The sequence below is a fragment of the Beta vulgaris genome, chromosome 3, assembly GCF_026745355.1.
Source record: "Beta vulgaris subsp. vulgaris cultivar EL10 chromosome 3, EL10.2, whole genome shotgun sequence".
Classification (NCBI taxonomy): domain Eukaryota; kingdom Viridiplantae; phylum Streptophyta; class Magnoliopsida; order Caryophyllales; family Amaranthaceae; genus Beta; species Beta vulgaris.
Window position 1 is genome coordinate 53888060 of NC_079204.1, and position 23417 is coordinate 53911476.

Genomic DNA, 23417 nt, shown 5'->3' on the forward strand with positions numbered 1-23417 from the left:
AATTTTGAAATGAGCAAATAATTTTTAATTGAGTAAATGTGGTTTTGAAATAATAGAAAATTAACTCAGGGTGTATCTAACTTTAAGTACGCGCGAGTACATCTTATAAATTGAGTTTTTTTTTTTTTTTGGGGGGGGGGGGTTTGTCTATATATTGTGAGAGGATCTTGTCAAAAAATTTGTCATATCTCTTAATTTTATGTTGCTTAAAAATGTAAAATTTAGACTTTTTGAGACCATAAATTAAGACGAGTTCTTATAACATGTTACATGAAACATTTGTTTATATATATTGAATAAATAATATATTTAAATTAAAATATATGAATAATGCCAAAAGTCAAAATAGAATAATTAAATTTTAAAAAAAGATTAATATATATCAACTTTATATGATTGTTTGCTTATATATAGATAATTGAAAAGTATTAGTAATTAAGTTGTATATCAAAAATTTGCGAAACTCTATGATGTTATGATTAAAAAGAAATTTATGTTTATAACTTATGCAAGTTAGAACTCGCAGAAGTTCACTTGATCACTAGCATCCCCTAGTAGAAGGTGGGGAAATTTATTGTTCTTGAAGGGTTCTAAATTTTGAAAACAGGGAAAGACTATGTTAAGAGCAACAAGATACTCGTACTAATAAATTATTCAAAACACCACATGTAACACATCCTAACAACGTAGTAAGTATGTTAATCTATGATTGTCATTACTATTGTTATTACTATCACTATTACATATTTACATATAACAAGAAGGAATAAAAATACATAATGATATGGTTTGATGGAACTCATGGATAGAATCAAGCCATGTTTGGTCTTTTCTTAGAAAATTAAATGAGAATTCCACTTGATCACTTGAAAGTCCTAAGTTCAGATTTCACTTGGTGACAGTGATAAATCTAGAAATTTTATGCAACGGGTCACTAGTCATAAAAATCCAAAACAGTAATGTTAATGTAAGCCGAGATCCTTTTTTTTAGTGTTAAGTGGGGTCTCTTCTACTTTTAATTAATACTTCTATCTGCATTTATACAATAAAAATTAGGTTTTTTCTCCATATTATTTCCCCAAGTGAGATCAAGTGACCCCACTCCCATAAACATGCATCCGCAAGTGCTTGGTGATCACTTGAAAGCCAGGTCTCAAGTTCGAATTCCACTACTAGTTCTGACGAGAAGTTTATTTTCCTAATACACATTTTTTTTTTAAAAGCTCATGGTAGCCCATCCCTTAGCTCCCTATCAAGCGATTGGTTTGGTTGGGAGATGAATGACAAAATTCCAACATGCAAGAAGTGTAGCAATTGCAGCCACATGAGATCAAGATTCAAGGGCTGTACACATGCATGTTTGTTGATTGCACATGCCCCCTGCTGCAAATTTTCCTTACTACTACTGGCAACTGACTTGTATCATCCTGTCCATCTCTTAAATTACACCATTTTAGAAGTATTCCAAATTTATTACTGTTGCTTATTTTTGTAGTATACTAGTACATACCACATCCTTTAACACTGGTTAAGATTTAACCTTGGGAATTAGTTAACCAGTTAGTAGCAAGATCTGGATATCTAAATAAAAATATGAGACTGTGAGATGGTGACATTTGCTTATGCTCCAATTTAAGCATCCTTCCTCTGTCTCTTTCTTACCTAATATGGTAGTATAGTAATCAATACTCTCTAATTTTAATAATCAGATAAAAGGGGTCTAATGATTTTGATTAAGTTTATCAAAGTATAAGTTAGAAAGGATCTGTTCTTTACCTGTCATTTGTGATAATTGATATCCTATCCATAATGTTGCATAGCTTAATACTGACTGTACAACCAGAAATTGGTTTATGAGTTGCTCATATTCATTGGACAAATTATTATTAGTGCTATAGCTAGTTCTAAGAATAAAATAAGTATAAGCACCTAATTTAATATTCAAACTAGTATTTTGACTCAAGCGATGCCTCGAATAAGTTACAATTATTAAATATATTATTATACATAAATTTCATGATTGATTATTAGCCTTTTGTAATATTATTATGTCTAGTGCAAATTGGAAAATGGCGTCATAGCCTCATAGGTTGTTTTAAAAAAACTTATAAGGATTTAAGGATAAAAATAACAATGAAATGAAACGGGAATAAGAGAATGTTATTGCTAATTAAAGTATTAGAGATTAATAAATTTGTCTATGTCTTTATAATTAAATATAATTATAAGACTTTATTATATTTTACTTTGAAATATTAAGCATTGATATTATAGTAGATTGGTGGTTAAACTTTCAGATTTCATTACAATAGTCATGTGTTCGAATCCTAGTAACTACACATTATTGTTAATATTTTAAATTGAGATTATAAACATGTGTATTATAAGATAGATAAGAGTGCCATGTGGCATCGACAGGAACATCTTATAATATATATTACTAGTTAATTATTAGGCTCGGGCTATGCCTCGAGTAGGAAAAAATTTCATTTATTAATATTAGAGGTGATCATTTTGGCCCGGCCCGTTTTTGGGCCGGGTTTTGGGCTGAATTTTTCGGCCCGGCCGTATTTTTTTGGCTTTGGACAAGCCAAAAACGACTTTTTAGTCTATTTTTTGGCCCGCCCCGTTTTGGCCCGCAAAAGCCCGCTAATTTAGGCCCGAAATAGCGGGTTTTGGACACAAAAAATCAGCCCGAATTTAGGCCCGGCTCGACCAATGGGCAAAATTTTTTGGCTGCGGCCCGTCCCGAACCCGGCCCATGATCACCTCTAATTAATATTGTACTTTAAAATGATAACATTAAATACAATTTGGTTTAGTGATCAAAACTTTGATATATGAACTTGAAGTCATGTGATCAAAACCTACACTATGCAATTCTTATTCTAGGAACGACTTTTAATATATTTACTATTATTTGTGTAACTGCACGGAATTCAAATGTGATCATACGTAAATAATACGTATGATAAGTTGTGTGTGAAAATAAATTGTGGATAAATTGTGCTTATGTGTAATTGTTGCCTAGAAGAAATATAAAAAATATAATAATAATTGTATCATTAGTTAAATGATAATATGAATAATGTTATCGGGGTACTAGGATCGACATATTATTATGTAAGGATTTGAAATTGTGGGAGTTTAATTTGGGAATTGTTGCAAATTAGGAAATTAAGAAACGACTATTAGGCACGTTAATGGGTACGCTTAATAGAATGGACTTTGTAATTTCTTTTAATGAATGGGGTTTAGGTAAATCAAGGAAATCTATGTTCAGGATGTTTAGAGTAGAATAATAACAATTGTGGGGTCTTAGACCACTAACATATGGTATATTACTAAATTTGGAGTCATGTTAAAACAAAAGCTACGAAAGAGTTGAAAATTGGAATGCACCAAGTGGAAGGGAGCCATCTTAATGAACCCAAATTAGTCGACCAAGGCTGGGGTAATGCACCCATACCTTCCTCATATATACCTTCCCATCCTACATAATCTTCATCACCAAAATCAGACAAAATTGACATGCCCAAAACTCTCTTCCCCTTCCTCCGTCCACTCCCCAGTTCTGGCGGTACTGCCAGAACTCATCACAACTTGTTTTCTTTGAATTTTTGCCTCTTAATCTCTGCATGCAAAGCTTGATTATCATTCACTACATATATGAGCATATTGGGCAGGAAAGAAATCACCACTTCGAGGCCAAGAAGTTCAAGAAATAGAGTCATCTTCTTCAACTAGGAAAACAGTAAGTATGTTGAATATTTTGGGTAAATTGATATACTTTCTTTGGATATTTTCTTATGATTTTTCTTGCCGATGTAAATAGGTGTTTAAGGATTCCAAATAAGTAAGAACCTCATCCTAAGGAGAAGGATAAGTCGAATTGCACCAATTACAAATTAAGGTATGCAAATTCAATCCCTTTTTGGAGAACAAATATTGTAAGAACTATTAGAAGTATTTTTGAGAACGAATTTGAGGATGAATTATTGGTTTGGATGACTATTAGCTACTATATATGGATGTTAATTAAAAATAAACCTTTACATGTTGAAAAGCAAATGAATTTGGGTTCCTTTATTGCACTAGAAACGGTTAAGTGTGTGTGGAACCAGTTTTTCGTAAAGATTTATGTTTACTTTTATTTTGGCTGGTATTGGTATGATTGGGCAGTAGCCAGTAGGTTAGATGATTATTAAGATGTTACATGTATGTATGTTGATGGTTAAGAAAAATCTCTTGTGATAGTGGTGGAATTCTTACACTAAAGAAGGTGTTAGAAGCCTTTTTACTATGTGATTTCTACAAGGAAGACTCTTTAAATTGCAGGAAGATTGTTTGGAAATTTTTGCAATGAAATCTTGATAATCAAATACTGCATTTCAATAGTGTATATTGATAGAAGTTGTTACCTCAATTCATATTACATTAGATGCGGGGAAAACTATTTTAAAACGTGTTTTTAAGAACGAATTACGCTCGGTTTCCTAAAATGTTTTCAAGGGGAGAATCTTTTCAATAATTTGAAATTTACAGTAGGTTGGAGATGAACCTACTCACCTTATTCAAAGTTCATTTAAGGATAAAAACTTTGTTAAAAAAGAAATCCTCTTTACAAAATCCGAAACCTCCTTTTTACACAAGTGAATCCAAATTTTCTTCTGATTGTTTGAGTTACATTATTTGTGGGATTCCTAAGCTTAGTTTGCATCTCATAAATCATATAGCTATTGTCCTAAGTCCACCAAACCATCCTTACCAAAATTTTAGAAAGGTTTTACAACTTAAGATTTGAAACGGAATATTTCCGACCTGTTTTAGTAAAGTGTGTATGTTATTAGTTAATTTGAATCCATTTTGCGTAGCGAAGAGGATTATGTGTAATGTGTATAAGGACATGTCCTATAAAAGCTTGCAAGCGAGAAAATAGTAGGATGGAGGTCTGCACCTTGGTGCACCTCAATGTGTGACCTCTTATTCCTGCGCACCAATAAAAACAGTTTAAACTTGTGTTCGTATTTAGATGTTTATAATGAACATGTGAACATTTTGAAGTGTGATTTTGAAATTATTTATACTAATTTGATTGCTTCTTAATGATTGAAATTTAATTTATAAACGATAAAAATATGATATCTACTTGATGTTATTTTCCAATTAAAACCTAAGGTGAACAAGGCCTAATAATCTCTATTATACTAGTTGCATATGCACGCGATGCATGCGTTAACAATTTTATGTAACTATATATATACGAATTGACATTTTTTTTATCCAAAAGTATTTTGTTAATGATGTAAATTATTGAGGTTATTTTATAGATGTTATTCTCTTTTTAAATTGAAGGTACTCGATTTTTAACTGTTTAATATCTTCACTGAAAAATTTGATCGATGACTTATTAATAATTCCTTATCGGCGACTTTAACATATTTTTTAACGATTATATATGTTAATAAACCATATTGTTTGAACTTTGTAGATACGAAATATTATGTTGTCACGATGTATCGTTAATTTTTCTATTGAAGATTCTAATTGATTTCGTGAACTGGTTGTGTCAATCTATTTTGTCAAGTTACTAATGGTGATTGCATATTCCATGTTTGACTTACTTATATGGTAAGTTGCATTGATTCTCATTTTCTAATTTTTTTATAAAAAGAAAACGTTTTAATTTATTAGAGGGTATTCTAGTAATTTTAAAGGGGGAAACTACACCTCCTCCCTTGATTTATATAATAGAGATAAGTGAAGAGGGGAGTAAGATGGTGTCACCATACAAAAAGTTTTATATATACTCTTAATAAATTTAAATTGTCATATGTATTAAATAATATTTTTTTCATCCTACTTGCTATATATATTGAACAAGTTAAGAATGAAATATCAATTAAATATCAAATTAAGGAGAAGATTTTCTACTCTTACATATGTGTGAAAGTCTCTGATTAAAAATTAAATTGACAATATAATTTGATTGACACAATGTGAAGAAAAATAAAAACTTGAATTTCGTATTAATAGTTCTACTAATCATATTTTAAAATCTAAATGTTGATTATCTTTCAGTAATTCCTACACAAATCAAATTCTTCCATTTTATTAATATTCAACGATTGAACCTGATATACAAATTCTTCCACTTTAATTCAGCACAAACTTTCTTTTGCTTTATATGTCCTTCTCTTAATACTATATTTGGATAATGATAAATAAATAAGTAAAAAAAACGAAATATTAATTTAATAAAAATATATTTAAAAATTTATAATCAAATTAAAGAAACGCATAGAAAAAAAGTAAAGAGGGATTTTTAGAGAGAGAGGCTTTGCCTTCTCTCTAGAAAACCCCCTAGCTCCCCTAATAGCAAACCCTAAAAACCCCAGCCCCCAAATCAATTTCTTTAGAAATTGAAACCCTAGCCCCCTCCCTCTTCTCTTCCTCCTAGATCTAGCCATTGTTATGGCTTACTTTTGTCTACTAGTCCAATTTTATCCTGTCCTCAATCGGACTCTTGTTTTTTCTAGCCTCTAGATTAGTTTTTTTCGTTTCTAAAATCAGTCAATTTGGAATGGTGCTCGCGGTGTGGGGTTGCTCGCGGTGGATCGTGAGTGTTCGGTTGCTCGCAGTGTGGGGTTGTTTGCGGAGTGGGGTTGCTCGCGGTGGATCGTGAGTGTTCGGTTACTCGCAGTGTGGGGTTGTTCGTGGAGTGGGGTTGCTCGCGGTGACGGAATTTCGTTCACGATGGTGTTCGCATTTTAGTTGGTTTTTGGGCTTTATTTTTGTTTATGTTTCTTATGTTTTTTTTTGTTTTATTTAGTTCTTGTTTTTTTTAGTTGGTTAGTTTTTGGTTGATCTTGTGGCTCAAGTAATTGTGCGTCTCTTGTGAAGATTGAGAGCTTATTCATTTTCGGTGGTGCTTGTCTTGCCCGCCGTGAAGGGTTCAACGTCGATTTGGGCCTGGGGAGATGGCGTGATGCCGCGGCGGAGCATTTACTCATGTTCCTTAGTGCTCCTGTTTTCTTTGTTATTTTTGTACTTGATGCTTACTGTAACCACCCTTAGGGGTGCTTTAGGGGGTGTCTCTCCTAGTTTTCTCTCCTTATCAAAAAAAAAAAAAATTTAGAAAATTATAAATATTTATTTGAATCAAATTTTTTGTAACAATCATTAATATGACACACAAGTATAGCGTACAAAAAATACTAATAGGCAATAGGAATCACCTCAATAATATTTTAAGGACAGCCAAGCCATGCTATATAAATCGACCAACCAATTCTAAGTTCATATAGGAGGACCCAAACTCGACATGCAGTCTTTTTAATGCGTGCATTGTGCTCCCGGGAGCACAATGAGAACTGTGCTCCCACAATACAAATAGAACATTTACGAATACGAAAACGAACATTTACGAATACGAAAACGAACATTTTACTGTTGAAATGGAACATTACAAAATTCATTTACAAAAATATGTTCTGTTTTCACTAAAAATATGTTCTATATTTGATAAGCATATGTTCTATTTGAGTAATTGAATTCTAGTAATGTTCCACTTCAACCAAAAATGTTCATTTTCGTATTTGGATTCTGGTAATGTTCCACTTCAACAATAAAATGTTCTTTTTCATAAACGAATTCTTGTAATGTTCCATTTCAACAATAAAATGTTCGTTTTCATAGATGAATTTTGTAATGTTCCACTTCAACAGTATAATGTTCGTTTTCGTATTCGTAAATGTTCGTTTTCGTATTCGTGAATGTTCTATTTTGTATTGTGGGAGTACAGTTCTCATTGTGCTTCCGGGAGTACAATAAAATTTTCACAGTCTTTTAACTATTGAGAGGCCCACACATAGATGAAATTCAACAAAAGAATATGGTGGGTAGTACAAGTAGGCCATCCCATTCCCACCAAGATCACTAGATCATGATCTAATACGTTGCAACGAGATTGATGTGTTTTATGATAACCTGATTGCAAAAAGTCCTCCACTAGTTGGAAAGAAAAAAAAAAAGGGGGTGTGGGGATTAATTCTAAAATCTAAGCAATATTTTATCATCAAGTAATTATATAGTTAACGATTGTCCTACAACGTCGAATTTCTAGAGCTAGACAATTCTTTTACTTCCCTCAACCTTATATAATCCTTCCTTTCAGACTGATTGAGACCATTACACATATCCCGCTCTTTTACAGCGAGGATGGTAACCTAAGCAAAAAAATGCTTTGCTTCATCGTTTCCCAATGGAGTCTATAGATCCATAGGCATGACACAATTTTCAGCCTTTCTAATACTAATAACCTAACCATACATCAATTTTACCTCCATTATTCTTGATTTCAGCTTTGATGTTGCTTATTCAAAGTTCAAAACTATGGGTATGGGATGCTGTATAAATCACACTCAAAACACTGCAAGATCGCCCATTATAAGGAGGTGGTACTTATGGGAGTGCCACCTCTGCTCTACAAGCTGAAGCCAATGGCTGTCTACAATCAATGTGCTGGGCCTGCTGGCACATCATCTACATCTCACCAATAGTGTTTCTTTCTTACTAACTAGTATTGTTTGCACGTGATGCACGCGAAAACAAACAACAGGTCAATTGCGTAATATTATATATAAAAAATTATTCATAAAGTTCATTGTATATTTGTTTTATGGTTTTTGAAGAGCAATAAATCAAGGATGATGTAAATATTTTGTTAATCGAGAGTATAATGGTAAAAAATGGTAAATTTGTATTTATTACATAATAAGGGTATAAAAGGATTTACCATTTTTGGTGTTCTCCTCTTCTTCTCTTATATAATAGAGATTCTACTAGGTTGGTTCTCCTTTTGTAGAGCAATTCTACTCCTAATGTCCACTTGTTATGGACAAATTAATAGGATAAAACAGGTAGCCAAATCTTTCAATTGGTATTATATTATCAAAGTGGCTCGTACGAATGTGCAACAAGCGAATAACATTGCCGAACAGTGCCTAGCTACTATGACGGTTTCTTAGTACTTTTTTTTTAATTTTGCATTAGTGCTTGTCTTTCAGCCAATGGAAAAAAGAAATTAATTATATATTTTTTGTCATTTCAAAAGTAATATTTACACTTGAGTGCGTTCCTTTTATTTTTGAAAAAAAAGTTAAAAGCTCTCATAAGTTTAGATAATTAGTTCAATTAGGTTTAAATAAATTAAGTGAAGTTTAAGCCGCCCCCCTTCTCCCCCTCTCTTGTTTTTTTCTCTCTAAACCTAGCCTCCTTTACCCTTTTTTTCATCAGTTAGGGGCTGCCATGGATGTTTTCATCCATGGTAAGCCCCTTTTCCCCTTTTATTTTCAGTTTTTAGTTTTATTCAATAAATTAGTATCTCTTTATGGGATTTTTTTAGTCTCTATTTTGGAGATCTCCTTCTCCCTTATGGGAGTCGTGAGTAGGGTTTTGTTGTTTTTGGGTATGAGAAATTGTTCTCATTGGTTGAAGTTCGAGACTCAACATGAAGATATTGGAATCTCGGATGCGGTAAACATAGCTCGATCAAGAATGTTTTTCCCAAACTATGTCAGAATGATAGACTTCCTCATCAATAGCTGTTTGATTCAGCAAATACAAGGGGGCTGCGCTGTATTGCTCGATCTGGTTCATTGTAGTTTTTTTCGAAGACAAATTTGATTTAACCTTGTTTGATTATATCTTATTTTTCTTTAATATTTATTGTAGATGCCGTTTGGCCTTCAATTAATGAAATTTCTCTTTCAAAAAAAAAAAAAAGTGAAGTTTAGATAAATTTGAATAAGTTATAAATTATAATATCTTATAAAATAAACTTCGATAAGTTTTAATTAATTTAGATGAAATCAGTTAAGACAAATTAATTTTCTAAAAAATTCAAGAGAAAGGAACATTCTTAATATTCCCAAGAATTCAGGTGAAGAAAACTTGTCTTCTTGATCTTGATGCAAGTATTATTTACCATTCAGGCTATGTTTAATGCACTTGAAAATTTCTGATCTGAACTTATCTGATATGATCTGATCTGAACTTATTTTTTCTGATCTAATTTGATTGTTTTAAAACTGGCTTATGACATGTATGTTTAGTGGCTCTTGGGGTCAATGTCATTGTAGATCATGTGACCCACCATTTTTCTTAAAACAAAGTTGATTGAAAAGGTTTTTACTCTGCATATTGCTTCCCTTAGACGCTCACATATAATCACAATTCACACCATGATTGCCATTCACCCATGCGCCTGCTTCCTCTTCCGCTCCCTTTGGCAGACCCGCTTCCTCTTCCGCTCCCTTTTTTTGGCAATCACGCTCACGCTTAACAGGTCAGCATTACATGCAATGAAAATTTTGGCATCCATTATCAATATAGATAATTTTGGTAGATTCTACGATTTAAGGGAGTTATTGTCTAAATGAAATCAGTAGTTAAGTAAATGATTTACAATTTTATGATGTTGTATTGAGAATAATTTTTATTTGTAAATCATTTAATTTTGGTAGAACCCGTATGTTGCACGATTTTGAATTATTCCTTTATCTGTAATAATTAGTACTATCCGTTTGTTTTTTCTAGAATTGAAACTAATATAAAACATGCGTTAGTGGTACATAAATTCTGGTTATAGTCAATCGCTACTTTGTTTAGCCAACTAAGAATAAAGATAGAAAAAAATATTGGTTGATGAAAACATAACTTTTTCAGGGTACATAATCATCATCGTTGTGATTGATATTACCTTATTACGTTTCTTCAATAACATATCCAAATCAATTTGTGACATACATAAATATGATTTTGTTTTCTCTTGAATATATTTTAAGAGTATTTACATAGTAACAATATTTTCTTTTTCTCCAAGTGTTATAATTTGAGTATTGGACTCCGTTGATGGAGCTTAACAGAGGAAACAGTGATGTGAATGGAGAAGAAAGAAGAGAGAAAAGTGGAGAGAAGCAGAGAGAACCAAAGTAAATCTAAGACTACATTGTATTAGAATGAAAGTTGTTAATAAACAATTACAATATCAACCTTCTTATACTAATTACAACACTTAACAAACTTTTCTTGAATTAAGAGAGTTACTAACAATCTCTAACAACCTAATATATATACTTCAACCTCCCCTGCAAACTGGACATGTTTGAAAAACATGTTTAGTTTGAACAATTCGTACTAAAAAAAATGATCTCTTGATCACAACAAGAGAATACAATCACTATGGATCAAACTTGAACAAATTCTCATATAATTCGACCAACCAAAATGAACTTCAATGAACTCGAGCTTTGTGTAATGCTAAGCTACTGCTGCCATACTAGAAGAACTACATCATTGAAACCAACCACTAAGCTATACCACAACACCATTGGAATCAACCACCAAACTATACCATAACATCATAACTCCAACGTAAGATGTAAAACATGTTCCCCTCAAGCTTGGAAAGGTTGCATAACCTTCCAAGCTTGAAAAGAAAACCAAGTCACTAAGGTGTACTAATACCATCTGTGCCAAAGGCCAAGTGAAGTACTATAACACAATTCATGTGTAGAACCAAGAAAAGGAAAGAAGAAGAGATTAAAATGGAAGTTATGAAAATGACAATGATAGGAAAAGAAGGAAGAGTGAATATGGAAGGGTGAGAGTCTCATCAAGTCTCATCAAAAATTATCACAATGATCATAGAAAAGACCATCTATTGGGTCACAACAAAGCCGCTAATGGGCATAACAAGGCCTCTATGGGCACAACAAAAATCACAAGCCATAAGACTATCAAAAATCACTAAGGATCGCAGTAAAAAGACCTCTAATGGGTCATAAGAAAGCCTCTAATGGACACAAGAAATCCTCTAATGGGCATAACAAAGGACCAACTATGGGTCTTATCACAAAAAAATAGAGATGTGGATAGAAGTTTGATTGAAAACAACATCAAGTTTTAGGAACTAACAAGGTAAACTGAGAGATATAGAGAAAAAAAAAATGGAGGGATTTATGAGATTAGAAAAGGAATAAAGAATGGATGTCAAATAGAGGAGACATAATAAAATCACATAACAAGCATCACCAATGAAACTAACCACCAACTACCAAATTAACTAACCACCAAATTCACACCAACAACATCATACATCATCATAAGAAAAACACCGAGATTACTGCAAGTATACACCAAATTTCACAACAATAAACCCACACTCCAATCCAATGGGAAAAAAAATGAAAGAATAAAGCTTCCATATGTACCTCTCACAAGAACTCAACAATGTCATTTATTTGGAGAAACCTCTGTTAGTTCAGCCCAAACACATACATTTCAAACCCAGCTAACAACCACAAGTCACGAAGATCCATCAATAAATCCAAGAAGCAGAAATTCAACTACCCGCACAACAACTTAGACAAGATTTTTTTTTTTGCTTCCATATCCATTTGAGAGAGTTAAATGTTTGCGGTAGAAAACTATTAAGCCCATATCAGTGTAGCAACGCCAAGAAGTTAAAGAAACGCACAAGAAACTAGAAATGTGTTACCAAAATAGCAGCACATCGAGATTTTCGCACTAGAGAGAGTAATCGGAAGAAAGATGATGAAGTTCTAAATTCTCAAACCCCAAACTTGGGAGTTGTAGCGCAAACCCAGAATTTGCTCGAAAACATCAAGAAATACCCATGAAATCACCGGGAAACTTTAGCCCAATTGCTACAATGATTTGCTATAAATCTGTGAAACCCTAGAATTTGGTGAAAAGTTCAAGAACAAACAATTGTTTGATTTAAGGTTCGAAAAATAATTTGTGAGTGAAATTAGAAGGTAAGTGTGAACCACTAGTTGCTCAATCTCGAGCATGAATTGAGAAATTTTCGAACAGAAAAAGTTGGGAAAAAAATAGAAAATTAGGGTTACTTGAACAAAAAGAATTTTGCGAAATTGAGTCAGGATATATTTTAATCCCACTCTGATACCATGTTATAATTTGAGTATTGGACTCCATTGATGGAGCTTAAGAGAGGAAACAATGATGTGAATGGAGAAGATAGAGAAGAGAGAAAAGTGGAGAGAAGCAGATAGAGAACCAAAGTAATTAATCTAAGACTACATTGTATTAGAATGAAAGTTGTTAATGAACAATTACAATATCAACCTATTTATACTAATTATAACATTTAACAAACTTTTTTAAATTAAGAGAGTTACTAACAATCTCTAACAACCTAATATCTATAATTCAACACCAAGTTCTTTGAATTGATTGTGAGGTTATCAATACAAACACTTATCTCTTTTATGTGAAAGCTTTCTAAGGGCATGTTCTCTTTGACATAAAATAGCTGAACTGTACTGAACTGAATTGAACTTTGAAGAGAAATATTATATATATAAGGACAAGATCACATAAGAATGTTCCTTATATGAGAAATGAGAATGAATCTCAACCACACGGTTGTGTTGGAGTTATAACACTTGTTTATTAGAGTTATACCTCCCTAAATAATTTTGAGCCAAAACCAATTTTGTTTTTTGGATTTTTTTTAAATTTTTTTTTTTGGAGTTACATCACTTTTTCATTAGAGTTACACCATTTATTCATAAGAGTTATAGCGCGTAAAATTCATTCTCATTGCACGAAGCACAAAAAAGTCCTCCCGTCGCCCCTCGCGACCTTTCCGGCGTCACGACCCGCGATGGTGGTCTGTTTGTGATAACTAATCTTTAAACAACAAATACTATAAACACTATTGGACTATAGTGTTTGAGTATCGGGGTACCTTATTGTGGAATAAGCTATTTTAATAATCACTTATGGTATTAGCTCAAAATGATGAGAAATGAGTGTGAGTTATGACTTGCACGCAGGGAAGGAGGGTCACGAGTCGCGACCTTTTCGGCGTCACGACCCGCGATGGTGGTCGCAACTCGCGTCCCTCCTTCCCTGCGTGCAAGTCATAACTCACACTCATTTCTCATCATTTTGAGCTAATACCATTAGTGATTATTAAAATAGCTTATTCCACAATAAGGTGCCCCGATACTCAAACACTATAGTCCAAAAGTGTTTATAGTATTTGCTGTTTAAAGATTAGTTATCACAAACATTACCATCATTCATTCAAATTATGTTGATATAAAACATTATTTATTGGTCACCAAATATTTATCGTTCATTATTATGCATTTCGAGTTATAGTTATCTAAAGAATTTACCGAGTAGATTACTCAAAATCAAAAAAATCGAACTGTTGCGTTTTATCGATTAGGGTCAGGTCCCATTCTTTCGGGTCCCGACCCTACTATACCCTTGTCGGTTTAGTTAGGACCATCCAAACTCAAACCCCCTCCAAATCACTCTCACCCCGTAAAACCCCAAAACGCAAAACCCCAATAACCCCTCTCTCTCTCGTCGGAGATTGTTATTCGCTCGTCGGTGCTGCGTGTTCGAGCTTTCTCTCTCCTCCCTCGAATCTCTCTCTGTTCCGTCGATATGTGGTTGTTCGGAGTCGGTGTTGCCGCGAATCTTGCTGTTGCTCGCCGGTGAAAGGTGACCGTCGTGGAGTCGTTGTTTCATGAATTCAACCTTTTTTTCTTTATCTCAGATACTTGGTTATTTCATGTTTTCATGATCCGAATTTCTGGGTATAACTTGTTAATTCATGTTTGTTTGTTTCATGGAACTAAATGGTAACTAAATTTATGATACAATTTGAAGATGGGCATATTTTCATGCCATTGTTCACTTGATTAAATCATCAGTTTTGGGCTCTGGGCGGCTGCCCCTCTTGCCCTCTGCTCGGGCCTGCTTTTCGTTATAATGCGAATTGAATTAATGAAATCCATGTTCAATACCTCAAATATATATTTTTTAGGTTCAAAATCAATAACAAGAACAATTTCATCAGCACAGTATGTTGCATCAAGGGCTAGAGACCCAACATTTGAGAAATATATGGACCATTATAAGAAGCTTGTTAAAGTAATTGCAATTTCAGACCTTATTCTTGCAAACCCTAATAAAAATCCTCCCTCTGTTTCACTTGATTTCTTGTCTAGGCTCTCCCAAAGGCTTCACCTTAATCGTGGTGCCCCATCGTTTCTTCGTCGCTACCCTCACATTTTTGAGATTTTCTATGATCCCACAAAGTCCATGCCCTTTTGTAAATTAACAGACAAAGTGCTTGAAATTTCTCGAATGGAGGCGGCAGCTATTAATGAGTCGTTGTCGTTGGTTGTAGAACGATTAGTTAGGGTTCTTTCGATGTCAATAGATAAGTCATTGCCTTTAAGAGCGATTTTTAAAGTATGGAGGGAGTTGGGTCTTCCTGATGATTTTGAGGAGTCTGTTATAGCTCGGAATCCGCAGCTGTTTTTGCTTTGTGATGGGAATGAGCCTAATACTCATGTCTTGAAACTTGTTACTAGTTATCCTAGTGGTCATTTTACTGCCATAATTGAGGATTGGCGGGTGTTGGAGTGTTGTAAGGAGGATTCAAAGGTTGATAGGACGGAGATTCAATGTAGTTTTAAGCAAGGGTTTCCTCCAGGAATGAAGTTGAGGAAGACTTTCAAGGCAAAGGTTAAGGAATGGCAGAGATTGCCATATATTGGGCCATATGAGGAGGTAGGAGTGAAGAAGAGAACAAAGAGTGGCGTAAAGGGGTTGGAGAAACGAGCTGTTGCAATTGTTCATGAATTCATGAGTTTGACTGTTGAGAAGATGGTGGAGGTGGAGAAGATCAGCCATTTCAGGAAGTGTTTTGCGATTGATTTGAATATCAGGGATCTTTTTCTGGACCACCCTGGGATATTTTATTTATCCACCAAAGGAAAGAGGGAAACAGTTTTCCTGAGAGATGCTTATGAAAGGGGACGCTTGATCAATCCGAATCCTGTGTATGAAGCTAGGATGAAGCTACTTTATTTGGTTATGTTGGAACGTCGTGGACTGTTAACTATGTCTCAAAATACAGTAAATGAGGAAGATGATATGGGAAACGAAGGCAATAGTCAGATTTCTGCTACTTCAGTTTCCAGCAATGTGGACAGAGATCAATGATGTGGGAGCAAATACTGCGGGTACCTGCTTATCTTTGTTATCAATTGAATTCAGACGCTTTTGTTGCATTCAATTTCAAAATTCCGCTGATAATCTTGTCATTTTCCTTTTCACTTTAGGTTAAATTGCTGGACTGATGTCGGTTTGGAATTTGGAGAGATCTCTTTTAATTTAGAGGTGATCATATTTCATCATTCTCTTAAAAATCTTTCGTTCATACAATTGTGATTATATGTTAATTATACTAAAGCATGTGATCTCTAGCTTTCGGAGTTAATGTAGTCCATGACGGTTGACAAGTATATTGAGTTTTTTTTGTTCTGACATGATAATGAAATTGCCAATTGTTAAGGTTCTAATCCATCACGGTTATGGCCTATGGGGTAGTTTAAAGTCCAGTGATCTTGGGATCGAGTCTCACCTCATACAAGTAACGATCCACAATTTTTCTTTGCTTGTAAGGAACTTCATTTTACCTTATTTTTTTATTTTTTTTAAATTAAGGGGTTGTACAAATGATGTATATAATTTGAATTGTAATGATATAAACGTAATAACACTTTTGCAAGAGAAATATGATAATTAAGCATTGAACATTGAATTTGTTGTGACTAATGCTCTTGATTCAAGTATGCAACTACAGCCTACAGGCAGCAGGCACCATGAAGCTTGAGGACCATGATTTATCGCCTTCCCTTTGTCCGGATACTTCAGAAATATGCCAAAAAGAAATCTATTACGGGTCAAGCTTTTATCGATCCTAACTAAGTCTCTATTGTTTTGGTCTGAATTAAACAAAACTGAAACTATGACAGAAAACTAGATGAACTGAAGTGAATTTGTTTTAAGTGTAATAAGCTAAATTTCAATTAATCCAGTCCAAAATTTTAGGGCCTAAGATCATCCCCTGGTTGATTCCTAATAACTAATAAGTACTCCCTTCGGTTTTATTAGTTTACCCGCTCCTTTGTGCAAAGAGTTGTAAGAGAAATAGGTATGTGAGTCATATAGAGAGAAGATAAAGTATTAATATATTCTAAGGAAGATATGATCATAGAAAGAGAAATTTTATATTAAAGATAATAATATAAAATTGATAAGACCATTCCAAACACAGAAAAAAGAAGAAGTAGCAATAATTGATATTACTATTACTTCGGGTCATCAATCTTTATTATTATACATAGTTAAGAATAAAAATATTTATGGAAAGACTCGAACCCATAGCATTTCATTTGAAATGCAAAGACATTAACCAATTAATCTACAATCTCATATTGATCTTTTTGGGAAAAAATATATTTAAAGACAATATAACATACACTCCATAATTATAGAATTCTATAACTGATAAACAAATAAAAAAAATTCAAAATTACATCTCATTATCTCAATTTGACAAATTTATATCTTAAAATACAAAACAAAATAATTTGAATAAAATAAATTTATGATGAATCTTTTTTTTTTTTTTGAAAGAATGATGACTCCTCTAATCTCTTGCATAAATATTGTTCTTTTAAAATGACTATCAATCCTATGTTTAACCATCGTCATGTTTAATTGAAATTTGACTGTCTTTGCTAGATCAGAAACAAAAAATGGGTACAGTCTAATTAGAGGTGCTCTTTAACTACAATTCTATAAGTGTATATCAAATTGACTTATTGTCAATTCTTTGTTGTTGAAAGGTTTTAGTTTGGCTTTAACCAAAAATGGGAAAATAAAGATTTTAGTTTGGTGATTGTCTCGTAAAATTAGTATAATTTTTTTCTTAGTAATAGAAGATAGTTAATTGGTTAAAGTTAATTTATTAAAATTATCTCAGAATGTGATGTTTCAAGATCACATCATAATGGTACATAATCTAATCTCACATACACATTAGTAAATAAAATGATCTGATGCATTGTTCGACCCAACAACTAGTTTATTTCAAAAAGCTGGTGGATAACCTAACTGTGGAAGTTGAGTTGCTTTATTTAGGTGATCTATGGACCTCTAAAATTCCAACAATGGCAGCTTGGGCCTAATGAAGTTGGAGCCACTATTAATTGCTGTTGCATAGTTTTGATGAATATTAGTCGTAGGATTTTCGAATGGGCTTATCCAGTATCCACAAGAACCCACGACCTAAGTTGGTACAACATGTATAAACTGTATGAGTCTAATGTTACTGGGCAAATGTAAGCATATTTTAAGGAATTGCATAATTTACACAAAATGTCTTTTCAATAGCTACCAGAAATGCAGGACTATGGTTTACAGACCAACATTGAACAGAACTATGTGGCTAGATTTTGAACTAATACAATATATAAAGTGAAAACAAGACATACATTGTCGCATACAACAAAAAATTCAAAGGAACTCAGTAAGCATGATATAAACCTCTCTGTAGTCTGTATTAACTTTATCACATATTGCTAATTGCCAACTACATATATTAGGATTATGGTTACAGACCAACATTGAACAAAATGATAAACATGAAGATATCGGCTAGATCGCTTTCGCTTCCTCACCAATTCCTGCATTAACATTACTTCAATTGCATAATCATTAATCCGCACCTATTTTCTTGAACAGAATTTGGGTGCATTACAACAAATTCCTTGTGGAGTATGCATATGATGATCTTCTGCCACTGATGCTGAATTGCGGTTAGTGAGAGTGATTAGTGATTATAACGAGTATAAATGATCTGGCGGTAAGAAGAAGGCTATTATGCATAGTATGCAGAGACTCCGTACTTGGTTAATCCTATCGCCAGATAATTCAAGGCATACATCAACAGTAAGTATGCTCATTTCTCGGCAGGCAACTTAGCATGAATATACCATGCATGTTGTTTATGCCGATTTTGTACCAAGTACTAAAAAGGTTTAGGTGCCAACAACAAAATCATCATACTGATATTAAATGACATGATAAATAAAATGAATTGCGTAAAGAGTAAAATAATGAAAGAAGCAAGAAATTGTTGACGCGGAAAACCCAAAAGGGAAAAATCGCGGGTGATGCTCTTGATCACCAATCCATTAATATGACGCTTGAAGTAGATGTTACAATAGTAGCTGATTACAATGATGATGGAACTCAAAGTATTTAGAGAGAAGAATAACAGGTAGGTCTTTTTAGAGAGAGACGATGAGAGTGAAAATAAAGAACATAAGTCAAAACTAGGTTACAAATTATGTATATATACTACTAAGAAAATATCTCCCCAGCTGCTTTAGAGTTGTTCCACAATTTAAGGGTTCCGTCAACGCAATCCCGCATATATCTCAACCGCCCAGAATGACGCCAAGTAACGTCGCTTGACTTAGTCTCCCCACTTCCTTTGCCAAACTGCAACATAAATTAGAAATTCGAAATGCTTAGGGAAGTCCGCCTATTCCAGAAAATCGAGGGCCCAACAATTGCCCCTGATTGACGCGTGTCCGAAACCCAGTTGTAAGAAAACCGTCAATCATCACGTTGGGAAAAACCGCCCACTTTCTCCACTTCCACACGCTTCCCTATTTAAGAGAGTCCCATCATCCACTTTGTCCTTTCACATCCCCCTTTTTCACCAACTCACTTCTCTCTCTTCATTAAATTCCTCCGAATTTTGTTTCCTCTCCAAACGGCTACTTCCTCAGGTGATTTCTTCAACCTCTTGAAGACCCAAGAACCAGGTAACTCCTTCTTCCTAAATTCCTCCGAATTTTGTTTCTTTAAATGGCCCCCAAAGAAAATCTTCCCAAGATTAGAAAATCAAAAAGAACTTCAAAAATGGCAGAAAGTTCAGACGAAGTAGTTATTTTAGAAACTGGGGTAATTGGGGGAAAGAGTATCGCCAGCGAATTCACTGAAGATGATGTAATTACTTTAATAGAAAAACGTATAGTGCCCGAAAAATGTATGACAAGGATTCCCGATGAAGAACAACGACCCGACGACTGCCCCAGTGGGTGGGTAGTTTTGTATGAATATCCCTTCAAGATTGGGTACTCCCTCCCCTTTAACTCTCTCATGACTCAACTCTTAACTGTCATGCAAGTCAGTCCAGGCCAAATCATGCCACTTGTTTGGCGTGTAGTTCATGTAATTGACAAATTGGCCCAAGACTCGAATGTGGACTTCACCCTAGAAGACCTTCTATACATGTAAGACATTAAAAGAGTAGAGGTGTCTAGGTACACTTTTTTCTTAAAACCAGGAAAACCATCTTTGGTAGAAAATTCTGGGGCTAATGACAGGGGATGGAAGAAAAGATACTTTTTTGTAGAGAAGAATTCTTTGGGGAAGAGCTTTGAATACTTACATGACGGATGGAATTCCGAAGGTAATTTTCTCCTCATCGAATACATTCTCTTGTTTATGCTGTTGACGTCGTCTAATTTCCCCGTGATTGCAGAAATCCTACCTCTGCCCGTCGAAGATTCGTCTCTTAACAGAGCCAAAATCAACCAACTTTTCCAGAAATACTCCCCCAAGGAAAGAACATTCCGCAACAAGTTTGAACTGACGTCGTCAGAAGGAGACGTCTTGCCCCAATCTACAGAGGAACACACAACCAACACCAGTCCCTCTATGGCGTCAGGTAATGTATCTTGCATACTTGTCTCGTCATTTTTTCTTCTTTTTTTTTTTTTTTTTTTTTTTTTTTTTTGAGAAACTGACATCGCCAGACGTCTTCCAGAGAACACCATGTCTACTAGATCAAAGACCCCTACCGTCGGCCTCTCTGAAGCGGAAATGCTAGAACGGGCCAGGAAGAGAAAACAGGCCGCAAGTGCTTCTGCTGTGACGCCGTCATCCATGGGCGCTCCCAAGATTGCTAGGACGGCGCCTCCAACAGAGACCCCCAAACCTGTGAAGACGCCTCTTGGAGAAGGAGAAACTTTTACTATCTCCCTTCCCAAGAACTTCTGTGAAATCACCGCCCCGACAATCTTCCCGTCGGCGGAGAAGCTGGCGTTTCCCGCACCTCAGCGTCGCCTAGCCAGCCTGCCCTTGCTCACAGTGGCGAACGAAGGATTGGCCCTGCAAATACATGTAAGCCAACTAACACATGTTATGTCATTTAAATGTTTCGTTATGTACTTCACTGACGTCAACCATTTGTATAGGCGTCACAACATTCTCTGGCCCTACGTTCTGCTCCCTCACTCTAGAGAAGGAGTGCAAGACACTCCGCGAGAAGTTGGACCGGTCTTCGGCGTCGTTGACAGCAGCAGAAAAGAAGGTGGCAGAGCTGTCCGAGGAGTTGGCTAAGGAGAAAGGCCAGAATGCTAGCCACGTGATCAGCCTGGCGTCGATGAAGGAGGAGACGGACGCCACAATCGCCAGCCTCCGTGAAGAACTGATGGACGCCGCTAGCCGATACACCTGGAAGACTAAGGCAAGGTTGATGAAGCAGTTCCTGGAAGGGCAGACGTCGAAGTGGACGCCTGAAGCAGACATTCAGCAATTCCTGGAAGTTTTTGGGACGCCGGAAGATCTGATCCCTGAAGGCGAGAGTAACGCCGACGTCATGGCGACGGCGGATTCGGGCGTCAATGCTGAAACTGACGGCACCGCTTGATTCTCACTAGTTCCTGCAAGGTGCTGCGTCACCGATAATCGTTAATTAGTTTTTGCAGTAGTTGCTTCAAGGTGATATGTCACCGAAACTTTATATTCTGTGATGTTTCTTTTGCTACACTTTAGTAATTTTGCTTTGTATGTTTTCGAAACGATGTTATGTTGGGTTCAAGAATTGTGTTGATGTTACGTCGTGGTGTGTTTGTTTGCAATGAATGTCGTCTTTGTTTAATTCATGAACACAAGTATACATGTATGTATGTATGTACAACGTTGTAAGGTACCTTGGTAGTGTGAACCAAGTGATGTTTTGGTTGCAATGAAGGGATAATCGCCACTTCCAACCAAACACACTGGCTTTGCGGATGTCATAGATGTAAATGTCGTAGAAATCGGACGGGGGAGAACGTCTATCTGACCATGTGGGGATTGCCCCTGTCCGTTCGTAATCGTAACTGTAAGACGTTAGACCCCGACGACGTCGATGTCTGATGTCATACTCTTTATTTGTGCAATGAATGAGCCTGTAATACTGCCAACATAACTCACATGCAAATGTTAGCCAAGAAAATGATACAAGACATACTGGAAACTAAATGAAACAATGTCATGACATGTTAAGTGTAATATTACCTACTCTAATTATCTAGTACGTGTCGACATTATCAGTTAAAAATGGTAGCGCTTAAGGTGAACGGCGTTCCAGCTTCTTGGTATGAGTTTGCCATCCTTGGTGCAGAGACGATAGGCGCCGTTGCCTACTACTTTCTGGATCTTGTATGGGCCTTCCCATGCAGGTGCTAACTTTCCTGCATTGATTTCCTTAGTATTTTGAAAGACTTCCCTCAAGACCCAATCTCCGACGTTGAATGTTTTAGCCTTGACATTTTTATTAAAGCTTCTAGCCACTATCTGTTGTTGTGACGCCATTCGAACAAGGGCCGCTTCCCTCAATTCTTCACTTGTCACGATGTCATGACTTAATTCTTCATCGTTCCTGTCTGGCGTCAGTAATCCATAACGCGATGTCGGGATACGTACCTCAGGGGGAAGGACAGCTTCGCACCCATAGACTAGGGAAAAAGGGGTCTGCCCCGTCGCCGTCCTGGGGGTGGTTCTGTTCGCCCACAGAATTGACGGAAGCTCCTCTGCCCACTTACCTTTGGCTGCTTTGAGACGCCTCTTGACGACTTTGAGGACTGACTTGTTACTAGACTCAGCTTGACCATTGGTCTGAGGATACCTAGGCGTCGCGGTGCTAAGTTGTATGTTCCACTTAGCCAAGAAATTCCTTGTGGGCGTGCTTATGAATTGAGAACCGTTGTCACAGATGATTTCGGAAGGAACGCCGAACCTGCATATGATGTTACGCCATATAAAAGTAATAACCTCTTTGTCGCGTACCTGGGTAAAGGAATCAGCTTCGATCCATTTGGAAAAGTAATCCGTCAGAGCTAACATGAACACCTTTTGCCCCGGTGCTTGAGGGAGTTTTCCGACGATGTCCATTCCCCATCTCATGAAGGGCCAAGGGGTGATAGTAGGGTGTAGCCATTCCGCAGGTTTGTGTGACATGGCGGCATGTCGCTGGCAGGCGTCGCACTTCTTAGCGTACTCGACAGCGTCTCGGCGCAACGTCGGCCAATAATATCCCATGCGTAGGGTCCTGTTTGACAGGCTGCGTCCTCCCGAATGATTGCCGCAACATCCGTCGTGCATCTCTTGTAACACTTGCCGGCATTCGTCGCCGTCGAGACATCTTAGGT

At 35.6% G+C, this 23417-nt stretch overlaps 1 protein-coding gene across 5 annotated transcripts; it reads left to right on the top strand.

The window, feature by feature from the left end:
- The first annotated feature begins 14341 nt into the window (after positions 1–14341).
- Positions 14342–21840, top strand: LOC104889523 (protein ROOT PRIMORDIUM DEFECTIVE 1). Of its 5 annotated transcripts, XR_007272060.2 has the most exons (6): positions 14342–16100; positions 16200–16257; positions 18670–20410; positions 20483–20668; positions 20768–21123; positions 21198–21840. XR_007272060.2 is itself a non-coding variant. In XM_010674764.4 (2 exons), the coding sequence occupies exon 1, from the start codon at positions 14839–14841 to the stop codon at positions 16078–16080; it is 1242 nt and encodes a 413-aa protein (XP_010673066.2). In that variant the 5' UTR covers positions 14342–14838; the 3' UTR covers positions 16081–16100; positions 16200–16439. The 5 variants fall into 5 exon arrangements, 1 of the variants encoding a protein (XP_010673066.2); XR_007272062.2 differs by lacking the exons at positions 18670–20410; positions 20483–20668; positions 20768–21123; positions 21198–21840 and adding an exon at positions 16711–17040; XR_007272063.2 differs by lacking the exons at positions 18670–20410; positions 20483–20668; positions 20768–21123; positions 21198–21840 and adding an exon at positions 16724–17039.
- The last annotated feature ends 1577 nt before the right edge of the window (positions 21841–23417 follow it).